This window comes from Panicum virgatum, chromosome 4K, assembly GCF_016808335.1.
Source record: "Panicum virgatum strain AP13 chromosome 4K, P.virgatum_v5, whole genome shotgun sequence".
In the NCBI taxonomy this organism is placed as follows: Eukaryota; Viridiplantae; Streptophyta; class Magnoliopsida; order Poales; family Poaceae; genus Panicum; species Panicum virgatum.
Window position 1 is genome coordinate 28,233,924 of NC_053139.1, and position 24,487 is coordinate 28,258,410.

At 47.6% G+C, this 24,487-nt stretch overlaps 2 protein-coding genes, 1 non-coding gene and 1 pseudogene across 3 annotated transcripts; 1 reads left to right on the plus strand and 3 right to left on the minus strand.

Moving 5' to 3' along the window:
- Nucleotides 1–871: 871 nt before the first annotated feature.
- On the plus strand, nt 872–7,080 carry LOC120703605 (annotated as a pseudogene).
- Nucleotides 7,081–7,276: 196 nt separating this feature from the next.
- On the minus strand, nt 7,277–7,348 carry TRNAK-UUU. The gene has a single exon. It is a non-coding gene; the product is annotated as a tRNA-Lys (tRNA).
- Nucleotides 7,349–8,111: 763 nt separating this feature from the next.
- LOC120703606 (ubiquitin-conjugating enzyme E2 5B) lies at nt 8,112–10,815 on the minus strand. Its single transcript, XM_039987736.1, has 4 exons — nt 10,453–10,815; nt 9,535–9,662; nt 8,696–8,800; nt 8,112–8,491 (listed from the first exon to the last, which is right to left on the minus strand). Exons 1-4 carry the CDS (start codon nt 10,520–10,522, stop codon nt 8,348–8,350), a joined length of 447 nt encoding a protein of 148 aa, XP_039843670.1. The 5' UTR covers nt 10,523–10,815; the 3' UTR covers nt 8,112–8,347.
- A 7,209-nt stretch (nt 10,816–18,024) lies between these two features.
- Nucleotides 18,025–20,863, minus strand: LOC120702082 (BTB/POZ domain-containing protein POB1-like). Its single transcript, XM_039985855.1, has 3 exons — nt 20,532–20,863; nt 19,710–20,451; nt 18,025–18,054 (listed from the first exon to the last, which is right to left on the minus strand). The coding sequence occupies exons 1-3, from the start codon at nt 20,795–20,797 to the stop codon at nt 18,025–18,027; spliced, it is 1,038 nt and encodes a 345-aa protein (XP_039841789.1). The 5' UTR covers nt 20,798–20,863.
- Between the last annotated feature and the right edge of the window lie 3,624 nt (nt 20,864–24,487).

Consider the following 24,487-nt stretch of genomic DNA (forward strand, 5'->3'; position numbering starts at 1 on the left):
CAACAGCCCATTGCATTACAGAGCAGTTTTTGTAGGAAAAATACAAACGACAAAGGCTAGAATAAGGCAAACAACAATGTTCTTTAAGTCTTAACAGCAAGGTTCTCTTAGCCCCACTAATTAAGTTCATGAATGTAACAGCAAGGAAAAAGACATAAAATTTATAACAGAATGTAGCTTTGGTGGGCTGGCCGCTGGCAATTTGGGCTGGTTGCTTGGTTGGCCTCAGCTCGCGAGCCGGCTCGGCTCGGCTCGGCGTTTTAGCGAGCCGAGAAAAGAGGCTCGGCTCGGCTCGTTCCAAGCTCGCGAGCCGCACTGAGCCCGAGCCGAGCTTCGAGCCGCGAGCTTTTTTTCCAACCCTAACTCCATACCTGTGTCGAAATATTGTGATTTTTTATACGGGTTTACGGGGTCGCCTCTGTCTCCTCGCCGCGCCGCGCCGCGCGGCGCGCCGGAGCTCCAGGCCGCCTGGGCGGTTGGGCCCGCCTTGTCATCGGCGGTGGCCCGCCTGGAGCATGGACACGAGGTTGTTAAATGCTAACGCGCGTGCTATAAAGGCCCCCCCCCCCGAAAACCCGAAATTTAAGGGAAGGAGTAGAGCTGTAAATCTGGGCCGTGCTTAATGGGCTGGCACGAGCACGGCCCGAAAACCTGGGCACGAAGCCCGGCCCAGCACGAAAACAACTGGGCCGTGCTGGCACGGCACGAAGGGCGGGCTGGGCCGTGCCTGAGATTTCGGCCCATCGTGCCGCCCGGCACGGCACGGTGTCCTGGGCCGTGCCTGGGCCGGCCCGGTAGATGCAGATGTGGAGGATCACTAGTGTTAATTTCTTGTAATTTTTGCTATTGTGGAAAAAAAACCTACAAATGGTGGTATTCATGATCTGTGGGCCGTGCTTGGGCTGGCACGGCCCGAAGGTGGCCCGACGTGCTTTTGGGCCGTGCTGGGCCGTGGTTTCAGGTCTTAGGCCCAGCACGGCACGGCCCGGTAAAATTCCGTGCCTTATCGGCCCGGCACGGTTCAGCCCGAAGCACGATGGGTCCGTGCCGTGCCGGTCCGGCACGGCCCAACTTTCAGCTCTAGGCAGAGTGAGTGAGAGGAGGCGGCGTCGCGCGATTCCGTTCTGCCCTTGCCCTCTTTGGTCTTCCTCGTCGTCGGCGACGCTTCCTTGCTTGCTTCCTTCCTTCCCCGGCGCGGCGGCAGGGGCAGGATCACAGGACTGCAGGAGCGCCCCGGGTGGTACGACCGAGACCAAGATAGCCGGCGGAGGGAAGATGGCCGCGTGGTGCTCCGCGGGTCCCGCGGCGGTGGCAGCCGCGCTGCTCATGGCATCGCAATGCCGGCCTCCTTCGCTGCCGCGGCGCACGCGCAGCCGCCGGCCCCGCCGCCGACCAGCGACGGTATGGACACCCCCACACCCTGCTCCTCCCTTTGCTTCCTCCCCGCCCGCCTGCTCCCATGCGTGCCTGCTGAGCCTTGTGCATCCTGGGAGGCACCAATTGCTCTCGGCCACGAGGGGGGTTCTTGGTACCAAGTACTGCTTTCAGTAGGCTCATCTTCTGAAACAAAATACCTTTTGAATTTGGAACGGAGGGAACCTCATCTAGTTGTGACGGTTGTGACAGAACCGCCAAATTAAAACTCAAATTAAGCTAAATGGCCATCATTTGAACACATCAGTCACATTTGGCTTAACGGTTTAATTTGACAGTCCTTTCGAAACCGACATTCCGATCGAAACAAACACCAGTAGTCCCACGCGAAGGTGAGCGCAGGCAGTACAAACATGACGAGTACATAAAAATATGATTACAATACCGAGTATAGTACATTAAGTTCTACAAACCTGGTTTAATTACATAACAATATACAAGAGTAACTTTATTTTAAAACAAGGTCCGATATAGGAAACCTGACGACTATACTACATAAAACACAGTATCGAATCACACACTCAGCCCACGGGTGTGTGATTTGGAAACTAGCACTGACTAAGCATCTGGTCCGGCCACCTCCCAACCATCCGCGCCAAACTGGATGAACTTAGCACAACAAGGGCAGAAGTCTACCTCATACTGACCTGAAATAGTTTGAGCCACAACCCTGAGTATACTAATACTCCGCAAGACTTACCCGACTATGGGTATACATAGCCCATTATCTAGACATGCACGGCTTTTTGGCTGTGGGTTGTTTGCAGAAAAGCGTCTAAAGGTGGATCCTTACTTTCAATATTTTAGCTCACATTCTATATAAATTAATATCCTCTAGCCATTTGCAGAACCCTTTCTAAAACAAACATAATAGAAGATCAATTAGTAATCTTAACATTTCATTCCACATATACGTTAAAATTCCATCACATTACTACGATGTAGTGCTGTGATCAAGGTGCTCATATCCGAGATGCGACGTACGGCGGATCGATCCGATTTAACCTTGCAAGGTGGACCTAACCAACACGGCACGTATTTGCCCCGTCGGACTATACATACCAACCATTCCCCTCCCCGCCTCGAACTACAGGACCGCCCCACCATCATATGGTCAGCCGAGCTCAACGTGAGACCACCAAAAGTAAATATATGCAATCCCATTTCTCCGCGACTACTCGACTACCCCAGGAGGTGAGTTGGAGTCCTGTACTTTCGAAGTAAGGCAGTACTCGGCTTACCGGTTTCGACTACCTCCTACTCCCGGCATGCAGTTAATACAATTCAAACTCGATCACAGGGCCAGACAACGAACGGTCCTTAATCGACACAGACGGGCTAGCCTTTCCCCGCCCGGTCTCCATTTTCTTTTCTTTCTCCAACCTATTCTATTATTTCATATACTCAAAATAACGATACATCCTATATCTCGCGAGTGACCAGAAATCACTCGACTTCTACTGAGATCTTATTAAGCATAGCATTTCTATAGTTCTATACATACTAGTATAACTACAGGGAACCTAGGGATCATGCAACTAGAGTTCCAAATAATTCCTAAACCTAATGCACAAATAGTAGAAACATATATAGATGTCATAAATTGAAATCATAGGATGTGCACCGGGGCTTGCCTGTGGGCTGCTGCTCAGTGCTAGTGTCAACTGGGCCTTGGGCCGAGTCGTCACGAAACTCCTGCGGGGCTGGCTCCGTCTGCTCCTGCGGCTCCGCGATCACCTCGTACACGACTGTCTCAGTCGCGGATTCTATATGTATGCATATGAGACAATGAGTAAATGCCAACTCGACTTTGTAATTAGAAGATAAATATTAAACAAATTAATAATTTACATAACATGACGCAGGTATGGTGATAATTAAGTTAAACCCTAAGTGCTAGGAACAACTAATCTACCTAAGTATCAACTAGAGCACCATTTAATATCAACAGAACATGACTTGCAAAGACATTTATTAAATTACTTCTCATGATTTCTAAGGAATCTTATATATAAAGATATTATTTATCCCTATGCAAATATACTAGCTAGGTACATTTTATAAACATGTACTAAACTAGGTCCTATGAATACAAAATTTTTACAGTGGATCACTCATGCTGAAAGTAAGTTACTACAAAAATTTCATAATTTTTAGATTAACAGATCTATAGAAACTAATTAAGCAAGACTAAACACAATTTAAATTCTTGTAGGGGTAAAAAGGTCATTTCGCCATCATGGATATTTTTCCTCTATAGATCTTACTCTAACAAATCTAACAAAATTTGTTTCACATTTATAGCATTTTTCCTTGATTTTATACGGAATTTACAATCTACAGCAGAAATTAAACACGAAATAAAAGAAAACAAAACCCCCCTTAACCCCTGACCCGTGGGCCCTACTGGCCAGCGACACAAAACAGAGAGGGGGGGGCGGCCAGGCCAGGCTCGTGGCTCGCGGCGGCGCTGGGGCGAGGCCGCGGCGGCGGCGCCGGCCGACGGCGAGCAGGGCGGCGGCGGGGCCCTTGGCTCGCGCGCCCAGGCCCGCGGTGGCGGTGTGGCGCGGGGGTGGCGCAGAGGCGGTGGCGGCGGCGCTAGGGCAGGGGAGGTGGCGGCGCGCTTGCGCCGGCGGCGGCGGGGTCAGGCGGCGGCGGTGTGGCGTTGGGTGAGCATCAGCGAGCTCGGGCGATCCTGGTGCGCGCGCAAGAGTGGCGCGGGGTGGTGCAGAGGCGGCTCGCGGCGTACGGCGGCGACAAGCACGGCGGCCGGCCGCGGCAAGGCGTGGAACGAGCGTGAAAACCTCGCGAACGCGAGGGAACGGGGAGAGCATGAGCACCAGTGGCTCACCTAGGGTCGATTTGAGCCGTCAAGTGAAGAAATCGATGATCGGACGAGGGAGTTCGACGGCGACCAGAGCTCCGAGCGGCTTCAATGGCGGGCGGCCGGGGATTTACTGATTTCCGACGAGATGGGGCTCGGGGCTAGGTTTGGCGGGGTTGGGAAGGAAGCTAGGAAGGTTGTCGAGCTTCGGTTGCGGTGGATTTGAAATCCGTGGAGCGGAGCTCGCGGATTCGATCGATGAACGCGAGTTGCTCAAACGCCATCCATGGCGAGCAGAGGAAGGAGAAGGAGAGCCAGGCGAGGCGCAGGAGGGAGCGAGGCAGGTGGCGAGCTCGGGAGAGGGGCGTGGTCGACTTGGCGACCCACCGACGGCCGGGAAACCGGGATCGGCCTCCACGACGACACGCACGGCGGGGAGCTTCGGGAGACCGCCATTACTGCGACGTGCAGCACAGGAAGAAGGGAGGTGGGTATATGACAGGTGGGGTCCACGTGTAAGATTCTTCTTTAATTTTTGAATTTCCAATTGAATTGAATTTGGATTGTTACACTAGTCCCAAGTGATGTCTCCCAGGATGACAATCCGTTTGTTTCCAGTCTAGCTTCTTGTTTGCATAATTACTGTTTTATGAACATAGTGAAATCTTCTTCTTCTACCATAGAGTTGATGACCTGATGCTATCTTCTACTAGAAAAGTTCAGAGTCAAAGTCCCACCACAATTCCACCTCAATGCTCTAGAAGTTCGTGACACTAGCTAGCACAGAGAGAGAGAGAGAGAGAGAGAGAGAGAGAGGGGGAGGGGGAGGGGGAGAAAGGGAGGGAGGGAGGGAGGGAGAGAGAGGGAGAGAGAGAGGGAGAGAGAGGGAGAGAGAGAGGGAGAGAGAGAGAGAGAGAGAGTAGTCATATGGAACGTGCAAACGAAGTATCTCTATTGGTACGAGTATACAACTTAAAATCTACCACGTTGATTCTATAGAAGACCCTCCGCAATCTTCTGATGAATGACGTTTCTGACTTGTGCACGCCTGTTTGCGAGTAGTATCAATGGTTCAAGGCTAGTCAGTTTTCGTCCAGAAATCTTGATAAACGAATGAAGCTCGAATCAAATCCATCATGTTGATAAACAACGCGTGTTAATTCGTTCTTACACCTACCTATCAGTTAATTTTCTAGAACTTTTATTGTCGTAATACATTACATGTTTTATATGATGGTTGCACTGACTGATTGAGAAAGTAAAATGTTATCATTGATCTTATGTAGGGGCAGTACAAAACAGTGTTTTTTTCAAACCATGTTTCCTTCTTGTCCCATGTGCTGTGCTTCTCCGATACGATAATTTATGATGAGAATTGAGAAGGAGCTTTCAACAGCTTCTTCACAACAGATTAATGTGCAAAAGGAGATTCTTTTTTCTTTCTCCTCAAGGGCACAGATGCTGATACGATGGTCGCACTAGATGTGGATGCTGCCTGTCCATCTGGCAATCATCTTGCCTTTCTTTACACCTCCCTTGTTAGTACCAGTACCATGTGCGTGGTTGCTTGAGTAGCTTCCACTGAATACATGATACAGGGCAACTGCTTTACTTACACTTGTCTATGAAGGATGTCGAGAATTTTGCTTCCTTGAAAGCGACTTCGAACTCTAGAAATGTATATACTGTATCTGCTAGGCACTCCAAGTTATTTCCTGGGCTGGTACATAAAAATATCTGCTTCCACATCCAAGGTGTCACTGCAAAATTTGCCATTGATCGTCCTGATATTCTTAGCTAACTGTCAGCCACACTCCATGCGGATCAATCGGCATATGACAATCAACCCTAGCCCTGCAAAGGGAGCGGATCGGGCTGACCCTTTCCCTGCTCCTGTGATCCGCCTCGTTCAAACTCCGGATCAGGATCGAACCATGTGATTAATTTTCCCTGTTCCTGTTGTCCGCGGTGACCCGCGGGGCAAACCGCACGCATGCTGCCTTGCTTTGGCAAGCAAAGCTCGCACTCCGTATGCTGATCTGCAGCAGTAGCTATCGGTAGCAGTGCATGACCAACTCCATCCGTTGCGCCCTCAGGGTCACCGCGAGTTGATAGGGTTACGACCCTGTCCCCCCTCTCTCTTTTAGGATCAATCCGCTTCGAACCATCAGCTGAATCAAGGAGCGGGGCAAGTTCGAAAACGGTTCGACCCGGACCTTTTGCAGGCCGAATCAACCCAACCATCATAAACAGTTGGGTGAACTTTGAACCAAGGATCCCATGCATAGTTGTCTGTAGATCTATTGTTTTTGAGCCTCTTGATTCAATGTATGGAGTTCATATTGAGCAGGCCGAATCTAAAGCAGTGAAAGACCTTGCAGTCAATGATTCGTGCAACATATTTTGACCTTGTGCTGTCATTTTTTTTTGTTTTCTTTTCGAGTCACAATATGCTAAACCGCGGAGTAACTTGTCCACGCAGGCACATCAATTGACCAGGGGATCGCCTGCGTGCTGATGCTGATTGCCCTTGTGCTCACCTACCTCATTCATCCACTCGATGCAACCTCTCCGTACAAGCTCTTCTGAATCCTAATCGTCGTTGCATCAGCAGACCTATGTATGCATGTGAGGATACACATGAATTTAGGCAAGGTTGAGGTGTTGTAATTTTGTACGCACGGCAGGTGGCTACGAACAAGAGTGCTGGTGGTTCTCACCGGCCGGCACGATTCTGTCGTTCTGAAGATAGATGCCCACTCCTATTGTTCTTGTATGCCAGATTCTATATATGTTTCACTGGTTCGTGTTGAATGCCTGTTTGCAGATTGCATCAGGCATGTTCAATCAACCGTGTAAAACAACACAAGAAACTTTGAAGCCTTTCGTCAAAAGAAAAGAGGAAAAGAAACAATCTTAAAAAAACCCGCCGTCCGTGGGGATCGAACCCAAACAACACAAGAAACTTTGAAGCCTTTCGTCAAAAGAAAAGACGAAAAGAAACAATCTTAAAAAAACCGCGGTCCGTGGGGATCGAACCCACGACCACGTGGTTAAAAGCCACGCGCTCTACCACTGAGCTAGGACGGCAACTTTGCTATAATATTCCTTTTAGAAGTAAAAATCTGGTGGTAGTTCTAATGTAGATGCTCTAAAATACAAAATTGAATTCGCCCAGTTTGACTCATTGCATCTAGCCAACAATATTTCTCTCTCACATAAAACCAGCACCAGCCAGACAGCAGTACTTTTCTCTCACAAAAAATCAGCACCAGCCAGCCGAACACAGTCCTTGTCATTGACAGGCAATATGAAAAATTTCATGGGGGACATTGATGCGCCGTATATGTAAGACATCAATGCCGTGTTTAGTTCCCAAATTCAAAATTCCAAAATTTTTTGCGGCACCTGCATGGAGACTTAAATTAGACGAAATAAAAAACACATTGCATAGTTTGCCTATAAATCACGAGACGAATCTAATGAACATAATTAGGTCGTAATTAGACGCTAAACTGCTACAATAATACTACAGTAACAACCTCTAATGACGGATTAATTAGGCTCATTAGATTCATCTCGCGATTTACAAACAAGTTTTGTAATTAATTTTGTGATTAGTCTATATTTAGTACTTTTAAATGTAGAAAAATGCCCTTTCCAAAACTTTACGAGAGGCAACTAAACACGGCCCAAACCAAAGACATCAGGCCGACACAAGCATAACTACCATCATCAGGCAATATGGAAAATTTGAAAATCCCATGTGCTGGAAATCCAAATCATTGAATTTGGAATTGAAAATGCACAGTTGTCCCACATCATCAGCAGTCAATGATCCTAATGCATCGAGTCGCGTGAATCATCAGTGACATATAAACCATGAAAAAAGTTGCCAACAACTTGGATCACACTCAGGGACAATACAATGAATGTTTCGCCTTCCATTATACTCAATTGTTCAATGCACGAACAAGTTTAAGTTAGACCTCTGGTTTCACCGACAGAAGGCAGTAACATTAGAACTGGAACAAAGGCACATAACACGAGCATATTGCTAGGTCATCATCTTCCCAGTAGCCGGCAATGTCAGCCCATTGCGTATTTCTGGGTCCAGCTCCTAGCAGTGGACTCATACTTCGCCCGATCAGTCTTGTACATGTGAGCAATCTCCGGAACCAATGGATCATCAGGGTTCGGGTCCGTCAAAAGGGAGCAAATTGAGAGTAGTACCTGAAAACAGGAAGCATGTTTTCTAAGATGATGATGCAACTGGAGAACCAAACTTGAATAGGTCACAGGGCAGGGGCTGTTTTCAGCTAATCTATTGAAACAACTAGTAGATGATTCCAACTTAGGCAGGCTTGACACATGGCACAGTTGGCTTGAAACATTTGGTTACTACAAAGCTACAGGAAAGCAGAAGAATTTACTAACCTTAGAAACTGTCAATGCTGGGCTCCATTGTTCCTTCAAGATATCAAGACAGATGCTCCCATTGCTGTTGATATTCGGATGGAAGACCTTTGTCTTGAATGCAACCTGCAAAATGCAAAATGGTTAGAACATGATAGGCATTTCATAGTCAGTTTGACTGGTAGTGCGCATTTACATGGGTAAAGCCTAAGATTTGCAAAGATCAAGGTGGATCTCAATACATTAGACAAGGCTAAATGACAAAATAGAGCAGAATGACAAAGTAAAAAAACTAAAAACTAAAAACAACCAATTTCAGACAAAGCATAGATGTGGACAAAACTGTAATGTGTTATGGCCAGTTTCAGTATTTGTTCACAAGCAGAACATAAACGGGGCCAGTTCCAAACTGGCACACACCATTCCTTGTCACTAATTCCAATGGGGATCTAGAATCTATATGGACAACTTGTGGTACAGAAATGGGCGTCCAGTAACTACTCATAAGAGTTGACAGTCATAAACAGAAGAAAACTAATTGAAACTGAGGCTGTGTTTAGTTCCAAAATTTCTCTCTCCAAATTTCACTATTCACCTATCACATCAAATTTCTTACCTCATGCATGGAGCATTAAATGTAGGTAAATAAAAAAACTAATTGTATAGTTTTGATGTACACGACGAGACGAATCTTTTGAGCCTAGTTAGGTTATGGTAGGACAACAATTATCACAAACAAACGAAAAGTGCTACAGTGTGCCATAGTATCCGATGTAACCTTTTTTACCACTATTTTACGGATCTAAACACAGCCTGAAATGGGCAGTGATCTTATGTACTTCTCCTAGAAAACTGTGTACCTTGGGCGGTTTGAATGGGTAGTCTGGAGGGAAGTGAATTGTGACCAAAAAGACGCCGCCAGCGTATGGGCTATCCGATGGACCCATAATCGTTGCTTGCCAGTGGAACATATCTTCCGCGACTGGGCCTGTTAATGGACAAAGACATGCATTTAAGTCAGACTTTGATACTCTCAAACTTCAATATCAATTTTTCATTCAAGCAGATGAGAGTTTCACAACACAACTGAAAACAGTGTTACATTGTGTGCATACAGAAGCATGCTGGAGTTGCCAGTGCCACAGTTCCATCTTGATGGCAAAGCACTCAGAAGGTTTGTATGCTCAAGCACTACGACTACCATGGTCCATGGAGTCAACATTTAATTTGAACTTTCTAAAGAAACATTTTATTTAAACAACAGCGATGCTCGCTTGCTCGAGACCAAATCACCTTAATACAAGTTAATAGAGTTCGAGGATGATCCTGAGTGAACTAATACTGGACCGGCACAAGATACGCAATCCACGAGGAGGCGCGTGACCCACTGAACGGGCAAATGGCAAATTTCAAATTGATCCTGAAGGTGCCTGGCCATGAGACGAAATGACCACAAGGAGGCCAGGCCCCTCTCTGGATCTAACCAAAATTAGCAGTAGTGCCAACTACATACACAGATAACCTACCATTCTTTTCCTAATTTTGCACTACATGCCCTTACCCACACCAAGAACTTACAATATTTGAAATTATTCGTGCGCCAACGACAGGCTTCCCAGTGGATCTACACACAGATCTGGAAACTAAGCACGACGACCCGCATCGCACACACGTCTTGAGAACGGAAGAACCGATCTCCCATGATGGAAATTTCAAAAAAAAAAAAAGTAGAGCTGTAGTAGAACAAAGAGGATGGGGGCGTGCAGAACCGAAACTACCTGCGCTGCAGGAGGTGGGAGGATCCTTCTGCAGGTCCTTGAGCTCCTTGAGGATCCGCTTCGACGCCATCTGCCTCCTCGCTTACTCCTCCCTCTTCTCTCTCTCCCTTGCGCACGAGCGAAGCAAAGCAACGAAGCCCCAACTCCCGTGCACACCACACCTACCAAGACCCCCCCAACGAAGCCCCAATCCGATCGAGAAGCAGGAAGGAGGAAGCGAGAGGGGATCGGCGCGTATAAATACGGGCGGGGGAGGAGGGAGGAGGTGGCGTGCAGGCGACGAAGGGATTGGTGGAGGAAGGCAGAGGAAGCAGCCGGTGGGTTCTGGAACCTTCTCGTCGCACGCGGTTTGGTTTGGATTGGAAGGCAGGGGAGGGAGGAACGAGATCCGCTGCAGTTGAGTGCCCTGCAGTGGTGTCCCTGACACGTGGGTCCCACACATGCAGGCCCACCTGTCAGTGGCCCAACTGCAGGCTGCCGAACTGCAGCGGATCCCTTTCCGGGGAGGGAAGGGGGCGAAGCCGACGGGAGCCAAAGCGCGTGCCGTTACCCTCAACATCCACCGTCCGTTCGACATCCAGCGCTCTTCGTTAGCTTGGTCAGCTCGTCTGAGCTTGTGCTTTGCGGATTCGTTCAACCGCAGCCATGACGGCCCACGGTCAATCGTCGTCGTCGTCCTCGGTGCGTTAGGCTGGGCTGCTGACTTTTCGCCTGGTTTTGATTAGGGAAAGACTCGGATTTTTTATTTTTTTTTGATAGACTAGGTTAGTACCCGTGCGATGCAACGGGCAAAACAATTAGCAACCCGACCAATCACAGGTGGCAAAATATTTATCAGATATTATCAAAGTACTATGGTTCAAAAAAAAGGAATGAAAATTAAATCATCGTTTGAATCTTCAAGAAAGCGATCTAAGTCATGATTTGCACATTTTTGCTCAACCTAAAACTATAATAATACACAAGGACAAATAATTATTTATAATCGGTTGCAAATCCAATGACTCAGCATAATCAATTTTTCATCACGATTATATATATAAGCCCAACTTTTCGTCACTGAATCCAAAACTATAAAATTGTACATAAAGTCCAATACATGGATGAAGTACAAACATACACAGACGAAAATCGACAGTACTGTTGTTTCTTGAATATATACATAAAATTTGAATTTGTAGAAAATGGCATCATGGTTTTTCTTGGAAAATCTAATAGTAAACATCAAACTCCTAGAGAGATCACTACAGTAAAAAAATAGTTGGTAATAGAATTGATACTGTCATTATTAAATTTGTGGTGCTGGTATGATGAGTTTCTATGAAGCCAATCAGTACTGCCATTAGGGTCTATGTTTTCTTTGTTTAACGTGACATCGCCACCTGCAAATTATGTGAACACTATAGTACCAGGGACGGGTAGTGCAATTCAGCGAAGCGCAGCTTGTGGCAGTGAACTATTCATTTTGACTGGTAACTGCAATAAAAGGAGTTTCATATAGAATCTATTTAGAGCGACCAATCGTATATTTCACAAGGATGCGAGTTGAAGCAAACTTCATTAGGGTAGAACTGCAAGCGCCACCAAATCAAAACCTCTCCATGCATTCATGAAAGAAACAGCCGGCGCAAATAGGGTAGGGTTGAGCTGCAGATGCAATTACCAGAAAGCAGAGGTCCGGGCACACTTGTCGATGCCCAAGCTTTTTCCTTGAGGAAGAAGCAACACAACTCCCAAAGGTTGATGCCTGGCGCGGGAGTGGGTGCAGCCCCTATTGCCTAAGGTTCCTACGACTAGTTGGTCGGCTGGGGCTGGTGGCACCCCCGCGGCGTGGGTTCGAGTCTTGGGGGATGCGAATTTCCGATGCCGCGGGGTAAAAAATCCCCCTCGCTGGTGGGCCAGGGTTCGGGGGGGGGGGGGGTTCTCGGTCGGGTTAAGAGCCGATGCTATCGCTTCCTCTTAATGAAACACGGGTGGGGACCGTTTCAACCCCCCCACCCGATCGAGTTTTTTTGGGTGCAGCCCCTATGGAGCGGGCGGAGGAGGCAGGGGCGCGAGGGCCCGCGACAACGCGGTGTGGCGGTGTCGAGGCGACGCGACAGCCCGCGACGGCGCGACCGCGACATGAGGCGGGGGAAGACGGACGGAGATGACGGGAACTGCGCGACGGCGCGACGGCCCACGACGTGAGGTTGGGGAGGATGGATGGAGACGACGGGAACTGCGAGACGGCGCGATGGCCCACGGCGGCGTGGCGTGGCGACGGCCGATGCAGGGCAGCGGGAATCGCTTGGAGCGACGACACCAGGGAAGAAGCGAGCCCGTGCGGAGCGGCGGCGACGCCGTGGAGGGAAACGCCCGAGCGGAGGAGGACGCGTGCTACGGCGGGCGGGCGGGGTAGCGGGCGAGCGGATCTACGAGGGACGGAGCGGTGGCGGCACGATGGGCTAGCGATTGAGTCGCGCATCCGGCTCGCGATGGACGGGGGATGGGTGAAGGGCGCAGTATTACCGGCGACGGACGCGGCCGGGCGGGGGGCGTGCACGAAGCATCGGACGATGGGAATTGGCTCGGCGCCGGACGACGATAGACCAGGGTACGAAAGACGACTGAAACAAACGTCACCCTTAGCCGTAGTAGAGACAGAGATAGAGATTTTAGTTTCAAGACCTTCCAGTATTTGAGATTCATACAAATAATTATAATTGTTGGATCTACAACCAAATCCAACCACAACCCCTACATTGTGTCGCTGCCGCCACCCTTGATCGCGGCCGCCGCGCACCGCAGCTCACACCGCCACCATGTCGTCGGAGAAGAAGATACCTGTGTCAATATTTTCAATTTGCCATTTCAAAATTTAACATTATAATTTCAACATTTTGTATATATAATTTCAACATTTTGAATGTCGAATGTTAAACATGTTCATAGAACCTGCTCGAGTTTTTCCCGATCTTTCAGTGAGATTAGGGGATAATTCAATTTGAGGAGGATCGACGTTGTGTTGTCCGACTATAACACCACAGGACTGCGCCTTAGCGACAGTTACACTGCCTCCGTTTGTGTTGTTCTTGTTGTGCCAAAAACAACCTTAAACCTGCAAGTAAATCGAAAAACAAGTGGACAAGCAAACAGTGCACAGACCTTTCCCAAAGGATGAATTCGATACACACAAGTTTGGGGTTCTGAATTAAGCAAACAGGTGATCTAATCGACGCACGCGCTCACCCAGAAGTAGCAGAAGCTAAACTTACAACAAAATGAAACCCAAGTATTTTCTAGTGGCTACTACTAGTTTATATAGGTGGGAGAGCAGTCAGGGGGTGCTGAGGTCGAAACCCTAACTTAAATAGCCCTTAGTGGGCTGGACGAGGTACAAATGACTCAGCCCATGCCTAGAAGGCCAAACGTAATTTTGACGATAATTCTCAGCTCCAGATGAATCTGACGATGAGATTGGATTCATCTGAAAGTAGACTTCAAGATCTTTCCAATGAGTACTTATGGGCCTCAATCCATCTCAGGAGTGAAGAGTTACGCTCGATGGAAGTTTCTGTTGCGTGAAAGGTCCGAAACAGGACGAACAACTCCATTTCCTCCTCCTCAGTTTTTGCTGTGTGGATGGTCCAAACGGGATCAACTCCGTTTGATCCTCCTCTGTTACTATTGTGCGGGAGGTCTGAAACGGAATAGCTTCGTTTGCTCCGCAAATGATGTCGTGGTCGAATCCAGTCCATGCAATCCTTTTCCCTTCTTATCCTCTCCATCATTCCTAAGTAGAACAAGAGTGCGTGTATTTCTATTGTCTAAATATAATGGACAAGAACTTAAGAATGAACTTACTTGATGATTGAGTTGGCGGGCACGAGCGCGAGTAATAGGACCAAGTGGTGGCAATATCTCCAGTGCCGGTGTAGGTGCTGGTGTGATTTTATAGTTTGTATTGGTGTCCTCGTCACATGTTTTAAAGAAATGTTGAACATACTTAAAAGAAATGTTGAATATTTATATAAATTAATTGCATCAAAGTAGGCTTTAAAGATAGATGGTTTGTCTATTTTTCATAATAAAATATATAGGAAGCCCCGGAAAGACCGGTGCCTCCGACAAAGACCAGTGCCAGCGGTGAATAGATTCGGGAAATTTTAAATATTTGACATTTAATTCATGCGGCTCACTAAATTTGACATGTGATTCATGCCTTTTAAAATTTAACGCCTAGACTACAAAATCTTTAGAAAATTTGGTGTTCTTGCCCCTATTTTGAAGTCGGTTGGTGATTACTCTCATTTTTCAACAGTGTGATTTTACTTGTTTTACAAAACGAAGGAACCGTTTACCCTTATTTTGAACTCTGTTAGTTGGAGGCCCACTAAAAAAATTGGAAAAGTATTTAGAGCAATGGGAAAAGACTGCACTACCCCTAATCTAGCTTTTTCTTCCTCGGGTCGGGCCAAGCAGAACCACCGGCGCAGCGCCAGCCATCTCCGACCGATTCCTTCCCGCAAGCAGCTGAGCCGCCCCCTTCCGCACCTCAACCTACACTCCGCAACCCTAGGCCGAACCTTCCTCGGCTGGAATTGACCCTACCACCACCCGATCGAGCTCCGCTCCGCACGTCGACCCGCTCCTCTGGTCCCTCTCCTTGCTACTCAACCCCAAAAAATGAGCCAACGGATGAGCTCTCGTCCTCCCCGACTCACTTCCTCACCGCCCCTCGCATCGTCGCTGCCGCAACGTGGCCGCGGCACCTCCGCCTAGCGCTCTTCGCGAGCAACCCCTGCATGGCCCTGCGACGCGCCGTCGTGCGCCGCGGCCTCCCTTGGGTGTGCTGGCTGCAGTCCCTGACCGCCCCTCACACCACCGAAGTCGGAAAGCGGCCATGCCACCTCGGCCAAGCCGTTGCTATCGTGTGCTCATCGCAGGCTATCCCCGTGTGGTCCTGCCCCCGCGCCGCGTGTCATAGCCTCTTCTAGTCATGCGGGCTGTCGTGTCATGCTGCCGGGTAGCCTCGCCTCCGACCAGGGCTGCTGCCCGAGCTATTGGCCATGGCTGGCCAGGCCTCCTCTGACCAATGGGTCTCGTTGTTCAGAGGTTGTTAGGGTTTGTGGAGTGGTTGCTATAAAAAGAAGGGCAACATCACATTGAGCGTACTTGTCCTTTTGCTACCTATTTAACACCATTAACTCGTAACAGAATAGAGGTAAACTGGAGCTCCATTTACAAAAAGAGGGGGTGAAATCAGACAACCCAAAAAGGAGGGGCAAAATCACCATTGGCACTCAAAACTGGGGCAAGGACGCCAAAGCCTCAATTCTTTATTCTTTCTTTTCTATTCAGATGTTTCTTGCTCCTTTTCCACACCTTTTCTCTTTTCTTTTCCTTTTTTCTTATCATTTTCCAGCGGAAGTAAGGGTTAATTTTGCCTTTCTCTTCTTCCCTCTCCGCGGCAATCGTGGCCGCCTGCCACCATCGTTACTGCAGATCCTCTCCACCACGTGGCTCGATCCATTCTTGGGATCCACTTGCAACAGATTTTGGGAAGAATGGGATGAGTAGAGCATGGTGCCATGATGGATGTGCGTCGTCAGCATTATCCTCGCGTACGCTGACAAGAACGAAAACAAGGGTGCAGTATGGCTCGACGATGAGCCATACTTGTCCCATGAGATGACAGCAAGCCTGGTAAGAATGGAAACGGATCGATTATAGCTGGATATATAAGAATACAAATAAAGATTGTTGTATTTCTTCTTGGATTCGGATTAGGTTCGGGCATACAACGGAAAAACATATTAGGTTGAAGAGGTCAATCCCATGCTCACTAACAAGAGTGGTATTATTCTTCCTGACCTTGGCATGAATGTTATGGCAAAAGTGTTCAACATAATGCCTTCTGAGGACAAGGTAATAGTACAACCAAAACAAATGGTGTTCCCGGCATTACAAGAGCATGCAAAGGAGATTGTTAATGAAATGTTTCCTTGTGAGATGATGGTATGGGATGAGGAGGTGTTGTCAGATGTTAACACCCATGAAAGTTTATTGCAGAAACTAGCCATGAGGGCAGAGGACTTCACTGATGAGAGGTAAAGTTTAGTGTCAAGATTGTTGATGCAGGCCAGGTGTTTGAGGAAATGTCTGTCAAGGATGACGAGGTACCATTCAACCTAGACATGCAAGATGGATTATTGCAACAGCTAGCGCATTGTGGAGAGTGCATGGATGACCAAAATACAAAGCCAATGGTTATGCAGGATGTTGCTGAGATGCTTAAGCTCAAGGTGGTTGGTGGTAACAAATCCAATGGGAACTTGCAGTTGGGAGAACATGGAGCTGGTTTTGGTATGATGGTTCTCTTTACAGGGTCAGGGTGTGATGCTGATGACTTCTCTCCACAATATCTTAACCAGTGCAGAAAGGATAATTTGTTCCTTGTTCTTTATGCAGCAAATGTTGGCAGGAGATGAACTGTGACTACCAGAACCTGGTAATCATTGATGAGAGGCAAGAAAAAGGTAGTGCTCAATATGTGATAGCTGAAATGTCACCATGGCAGCGAAATGCTTTCAGCCCAGGAAACCGTGATATGAAAGTTGCTCATTTGGTTTTTGACAAAATTCCTTCATGGAGAATAAATGATTTTAGTGAGTCAAATTTGAATTTCATTCAAACTCATGAATCAAAAACAGTTGAGAGTTGAGAGGTAAAAGGGTGCACATACCATCGCTCTTGAAGATGAGGATCAAGGCGGACCAGTGGTGATTCGGTCGAACCGCAGGGGCGATCGACTCAATCTGGTGCCCTCACCTTGTCCCTTGTCATGTTAGCACAATGTTGTGCGATATCCTTGTGAGAGATCTCGAATGTGTATGACAATAATAAACTTGAGAGATTTCCCCCCACACTTGTGCTTGCGCCTGGTGTTGTATTCAAACAAAAGACCGAAACAAAAGGGACTCTCTACTGGTTCAAGAGCCAGCAAGCCTTATTCAAACTCAAATATTTTTGTTTTGTTTTGTTGTTTTTTTAGAAGGGGCAAGAGGCAAGAGCTAACACTATCTCCAAACCAAGATAAGATTTGACTATGGGATGGTCAATGACCATCTTATAGTCATTGAACACCTCCATTACATACAACTCACTCCCAGCATCACAAACATTAAATTTGCGCTCATGCGCAGTTCCTTGCCAATGGCAGCAAGAGATATACATCCACAAGATTTTTAGATAGAATGCTAATCAAGGTGCAAAAAATCATTCAATAGCACCACAAACACCTCGAAGAATTTCTGCTGCTATTCAAAGTTTCAAACACCTGCTCCAATTCGGGAGACCAGGAAAAAAACAAATACTAACACAAATAACAAGATGTAAATGCAGCAAAAGTTCAATTTCTCGAGTATTTAGCCAATGTAGCCTATTCAATACACATTTTTGATCAGCGGAATTACTTTCCTTTGTTCAATGCCAGTGCAGAACATGACATGCTCCACTTTTGATGTAAACACAAAAGGGATTTAGAGTTCTTGTTTCCAAATTGTCTATTTAGTTGTGAGTAAAAAAACATCATGTCTGAATCACACAAGATTTTACACACTGCAGCCCATCATTGCACAATTTAGTCACGACAGCACAGACGCAGTTAGTAACACACCATCGGCAGTCTAAGGTTGCTTGATGGTCAACTCAGCTCTCAGATGTAGTACCTCGTCAATGAAGAAGAGGCTGTCATCAGCCATTGTAAGGATCGGGTGCTCTAGCCTAAGAGGGGGAGGGGGTGAATTAGGCACTAATAAAAACTTTGACCTATGGCTCCAACTAGTTTGCACAAAACTTAAACTAAAACAAGCTATTTAGATGTGCAACTAGATTGTTCTAGTGTGAAACCCCTATCCCAAAAGAGTTATGCACCCTATAGCCTTTCCTAACAAGAAACTACTCTATGAAAGTAAAGGCACAAAGGTTGCAAGAATAAATGTGGAAGCTTAAAGAGCGGGATAGGAGATAGCAAACTCTTGACGCGGGTGTTTATCCCGTGGTTCGGTTAGCCACAAAGGCACACCTACATCCACGTTGTTGTAGCACTCACTAAGAGTATTGCTACTCGGCTACCAAGTCTCTTCAGTGAACACAATCACGGTCACCTTGGCCCCGGGTTCCACTAAGGAGCTTCTCCACAAAGGATGGGGGTCTCCACATCCCCCGCACAAAGTGTCGTCGCCGCTCCACACCAAGTCGGAGGGTCGATGACGTTGCCGGCGAGCTTCAAAGCTCCAAGGTGCCGGCGCACCAAGCTCTTGTCTTGGTTCACTAGAGAACCACAGCACAAAGGCTCAAGGCCTTGCAATCACACTCACTAAGAGCTAACCTAGCACTCACACTTTACAAAACTAGTGCTAAAAGCTAAGGATATGATCAACGAGCTCTTGTATGGCTTGGAGGTGTTCTTGGATGTGTATGAGGTGTCTTGGGACTCCAGCAAACTTCAAATGGCCGGGGTGAGGCGTATATATAGTACACCAAGTCTTGTAGCCGTTGCTCCAACGGTCAGCTGAAAATCTGCGTATCACCGGAAGAACCGATGCCTCTGGCTGAGGTAGCATCGGTTCTTCCGGTCACTCATAACCTGAAGTAGCCGTTGAACTCCTGACAGCTGACGCAGTGATCACCGGTTGAACCGATGCTTTGTACCGATGCATCACCGGTTCATCCGGTGCTTAAGAATCTTCTCCTGGGCGCTGACGTCATTGTACCGACGCAATACTCCGATGCACCGTCGGTTGAACCGGTGCTGAAGAATCTTCTCCTGGGCTCTTGACATCGTCTCTGGAACATAGGACGGCCAATGCACCGATGCCCCTTTTTGACCCGTCGGTTCATCCGGTGCCCATAAGCTGACTTGGCTTTGATTCCCTTCTGCCATGGCGTCGGTTCTTCCGACAACCATCGGATGCACCGATGCTTCATGCGTCGGTTCTTCCGGTGCTTCAGACCCAAGAGCTTTCAGGGCGCTGCCCTAAGACCCGCAAGGGGCGGCTCCCCCTCGACCCCCGTCCGCTAACCGGGTAGCGGAACCCCCGTAGGGGCGGCCCTTCGGGCCTTGCTATGTCTATTTTTTCTTTCTCTTTGTCATCACTTGAACCTAAAAGCCTGAGAATGGTCATCTTAACAATCATATTAGTCCAAGTGTTGTGTTGTCATTCGATCACAAAAATCACTCGAAATGGCATAAAAGGTGCCATGTTCCTTACAGCCATAAACGAGGGCCAAGGAATCGCAAAGAGATTCCGATAGCCAACCGCCTTCCCACCAGTGAAGGTGTAGTAGCCCTTATACTTGCTGACAAACTCACCTGATGGCCTTGTCCTTGCAGCAAACTCATAATCAACAGTAACACTTGTTGAGCCTTTCTCTTGCATCCCCAGGAAGAGACCAAAGCAATAGAACGCGCTTTGCTGATCCATGTTACAGTGTGCTGAGAGGAAGAAGCCCTGTCCAGCTAGATGAAATGCTTGCGAGTATATCCGCCCAGATGGGAAAAGTCGGTTGCACTCCTCACGCTTCAGGTCTAAGTATGCTATGCACTGCAGATATGGTCGATCAAACTCCACGACCTTAAGCGGGCGATATTTGTAAGCTCGCTCAGCATATTTCCTACAGGTCGTCACATCTGCTGCGAGGCCACGCTGCCGATGTGGTGCATCAGCTTTGTAAAGAAGTGCCTCTGTGACGCATTTAGTTGCCTGCTCGTGATTCAGATCACTGCATGCAAGAACCTTCGGCAACTTCCTGCAGGTCATATGGCAGAACCGGACAAGGGGCAGCAAACGAGTGCCCAAGATCTCACGTCTTTCCTCCAATTTTGGGTATTGAGCTCGTGCCCACTTGATCACAAAATCGTAGATAGCATCCTCTGATGCCACCTGAAGATCATTACTCCAAAGTATGGCTTCAATTCCAGCGAGAGGAATGGTCATCATTTCATCTTGGAACCTGAAAACAGGAAGCATTTCTTTAGTGGCCTTGTCGTTACAGTAACTTAATGCTTAGCTTTAACAACAGAGACTACTCACTTGGTCAAATCTTTGTATTTATTGGCAAGGAATTCCTTAGCAGTGTCAGTCAATGGCTGAACTGCAGTAGCCATCGAAATGCTGGAGGGGAGATCTAGATAAAGCAGTGCAGACTCTGTGGTCATAGGCAAGCTTCTAAGCAATTGACTGCAGTGCCTCATACACGAAACGACCTCAAATTTGTCTGCAATCATCAATATATCCACCAGGAGAGTTGGCTGATTTGTTGTCAACTTGCCACTATACATAAAGCTTAGAAGCTCCATAAGGGCATTTTCCTCTGTTCAAAGTAGAAATACAATGATGAGTGAAAAGTTTTAACTTTTAACTGGAAAAAGTTCAACAGAGATACGCTGCTTTGTCCTTATGGACCAAATTTTATTTACAAGTAAAGATGTCCAATGTGTCCATGGAGCCCGCTGAGGCCCAGCTTTGGCAGGTCGGTTACTTGGCTGGTGTACAGACACATGGAGCACGTGTTTCTGGTGGGAAACCGCCGCAACCGCCTCAGAACCGCCATGCCAAGTGTCTAGCCAAGAGGAGGTTTAGGTGGAGTGCATGCCAAGTTGATCCACACTCCCAAGTAACCTCCCACTATAAATAGAGGGCCACCCCTCTCTTCCAAGACACACAACAAGAAGGCAAAGAAGCAAAGAAGCTCTCCACTCTCATATCTCTCTAGTGCTAGTGTGATTAGGAAGTTAGAATTAGTCTTAGTTCGTTAAGCAGAAGCCTCGCCAGAGTTCTGGGTATGTCTTTAGTATTCAGTTCTTCCCTTGTAAGACTTTGCTCTGAATTAATGGAATTATCTTCTTTATATAGTCAATATGTTCCTTTACATTTACATCATCTGTCGAATAGTGACTTTAGTCTAGAATTACTCTCGACCGATATAGTTAGCTTACTAGAGAGGTGCAATGGTTGTGGTTTAGTGCTTATGCAAGTAAGTGCTCTATGCCAAGCTCAATGCCAGCTGCAGGGGTGTAGAGTATTATTTAGTAATGTAGGCGAGGTGCCTAGATTATTAGATAACATTAATTGGGGCTATATGCCACGGAGTAGTGGGGCCTGGGCGCCCATGGTGACAGCTCGGGACGTGTGTGCCCCCACGTTCGCGTATAGGCGTAAGGACAATTTTCCTGGTGAAGGTACTCCTCCGTACTGGATCCGGTTGTATAGCCATGACAGGCTGTCATAAGGAACTCGGCAGTCCGGGGTGGTTCCTTGATCAACCAGGGGGGCACTGTTAGGGGGTTATAACTATAATCCAGTAGACTAGTAATTGTATACTAAAATTGACTTTATAAATGAAGTACAGAATCTGACTCTTTCTTTTCCTATTTCACCTAGCCTAGTATTTATCTTATTAGAGTATTCTTGCTTGCCTATCTTAGTGTCACCTACCCTTGCACTTGTTTATCACTTACCCCTATATGAACAATGGTCATACATCAAATGCCTTGCATCAGAATAGCAATGTACTTTTCTTACCAATCTTCCCTTGGGATTAAATACGATACCTATGGAATACTCCCGGGTAAAATGCTACAGCGGTAGATCCGTCCACTTGCGGATTTATTCTGTAATTGCACTGACCTACCCTTGGCCTTTCCTGACACAGTTGCTGGGAATCCCGGTTCCTAGTTGCATGCATTAGTAAAAGTCAACACAAGGTACTGCTATTCAACTCAAGGGTGAAGTTATTCGGTCGTGGAAAACTAAGAAGCAAATGGGAAGGGCCATTCGACATCGTCGACAGATGTGATAGAATTGATTGATTTTGAACCTTGATTTAATTCCACTAAAATTTAACTCACCTATACAAAAAATTACCTTTTTCTATTTTGTTTTTTTATAGTTTTTTATCAAAAAATTAGAGGACCAACGGGTCCAACCCTAGGTCGCCCGACCTGGCTGGGTCGGCCGACCCAGGGGAGCACACAAACGGCCTTAATTTTTACGGGTAGATTCCTTAGCACGATATCTGGATATTCCCACGAATTTTACCATGGGGAGTTTGACGGATCGAGCCCGAAAATCTCGATATCTCAACCCTTTCTTCAACATCTCGCCGCCGCCTCGCACCCAAGCCTAGCCATGGCCGACGACTACTCGCCCATCCACTGGCCGTCCACCAGAGACTCCACCTTCGCCCTTAGCGGCAACATCACCCCGGCCAACCAAGCTAAGCCGGCTGACAATGACGAGATGGCGAACGCCGTTTTTGTCGAACCACTTGCTCTGCCGCCACCACCACCGCAGCCGCCTCAGCGCACCCCTACTCGTGCGCTACCTCCGCTGCGCCCCTCGGCGCGCTCGCTCTCGCATCGGCGTGAGCAGCGCAAGAGCCGGAGGGACTCTCCCATGCGTAGGCCATCGCCAGGCAATCTCACGCCATGCCAGGGCCCTCTTCGACATCGCTGGCACTTTTGGCGATCGCTACCTTGTGTAGGATCAAGAACACCGACTAGAGGGGGGGGGGTGAATAGACGATTTAAAATCTAAAACCAACAACGCTAGAGAAATTTAATTAGTAACAAAGGAAAGCCCTATGTCATGCTACTACTATCTCTAGATGGGTTTGCAACCTAGGGTGACAAGATACAAATCAAGTTCTAGTAAAGTAAATTGCTCAAAGTAAAAACAATAACTAAAGTGAGCAAGAGAAGTAACTAAGCTTGACACAAGAATTTATCCCGTGGTGTCGATGACTTGCCGGTCACCCCAAATCCACATTGAGGTGGATTCCAAGAATCAACCGCTCCTCTATCAAGAACCTCTTGATCTTGAGCCGGCTTGAATCAAGAAACCGCTCCACACCTCGATTCCACTAGAGTTGCTCTTCACCACTCCGGTGAGGTGAGCACAAGACCTCTCACAATCGAAATCGGGGCTCCTCAACAATCTCCTTGGAGGAGCTCCACGAAATCCTCTTCTCCAAGCCGTCTTGGGAGCGGCAACTCCCAAGAGTAACAAGTCGATGACGCTTGTTTGAAGTTTCCCTAGTGCCACAAAGCTCAAACTCTTGATGCAATGCACTAAGAAGCCCTCACACCCTCAAGAATGCAATCTCTAAGCAAGTGTGTGTGAGAGAGGGATGCCTTAGCTCTATAGTGTCAAGTATGCAGTCCAAATGGCCAAGAGAGTGACCCAATGGCCGGGCATTGGGTATATATAGATATACCTTCAAAAACTAGCCGTTACACTCTTTTCTGCGAAGTCGCGGACCGTCCGCGGTTCAAAAACCGGACCGTCCGCCGTTATAAACCAGTGAGTTAGAGTGCATTTAATGCGTGTCAGAACTAGCCGTTAGAGCCCTGGCGGACCGTCCGCGCCCCAGGGGCGGACCGTCCGCAGTTATGTGTTCCACACCACCAGAGACGAACATCATCTCTGGTACAACTTTGAAAAAGGTCGGTGCACCGTCCGCTCCCTAGGGACGGACCGTCCGCCGTTCATCCTTGAAATCCACCAGAGACAACAATGTCTCTGGTACAAACTGTCAAATAGCCGGCGGACTGTCCGCGCCCCAGGGACGGACCGTCCGCCTCACAGGTCATAACCTCTACCAGAGAAAACACCCTCTCTGGTACAAAAAGAGTTAGAGATGCGGACCATCCGCCCACCTGGGCCGGACTGTCCGCAAGTCACATCTAATTTCCACCAGAGCCAAACATGCTCTCTGGTACATGTGCGGACCGTCCGAGCGAACTGTCCGCGCTTGTGCAGTCAGCTCTCAAACTTGTTCTTTTTCAAAACTTGTCAAAGCGCCTTATGCATGCACCTAGATATTTTGAGCAAAATGGCACTAAAGACCCGTCAAGGACGAGTACACAACCCCTCTTGATAATACGACTATTTATCCAATAAATCCGATCACTTTTCATCCACTAAACGCCTTGTGACCGGTAAAATACAAAAGCCCTATTTTATACCTTTGCCTTGAGATCGAGCTT

Bases quoted from the DNA above. Each gene is read 5' to 3' on its own strand.
- LOC120703606 (XM_039987736.1), bottom strand. From the start codon at position 10,522: ATGGCGTCGAAGCGGATCCTCAAGGAGCTCAAGGACCTGCAGAAGGAT. The intron at 9,663-10,452 runs GTAGTTTCGGTT...GTCCATTAACAG, and splicing joins TCCCACCTCCTGCAGCGCAG to GCCCAGTCGCGGAAGATATG. The intron at 8,801-9,534 runs GTACACAGTTTT...TGCATTTTGCAG, and splicing joins ACCCATTCAAACCGCCCAAG to GTTGCATTCAAGACAAAGGT.
- LOC120702082 (XM_039985855.1), bottom strand. From the start codon at position 20,797: ATGGAGCTTCTAAGCTTTATGTATAGTGGCAAGTTGACAACAAATCAG. The intron at 20,452-20,531 runs GTGAGTAGTCTC...TCCTGTTTTCAG, and splicing joins AAATACAAAGATTTGACCAA to GTTCCAAGATGAAATGATGA. The intron at 18,055-19,709 runs GTAAGGAACATG...GATGGGCTGCAG, and splicing joins CTTGGCCCTCGTTTATGGCT to TGTGTAAAATCTTGTGTGAT.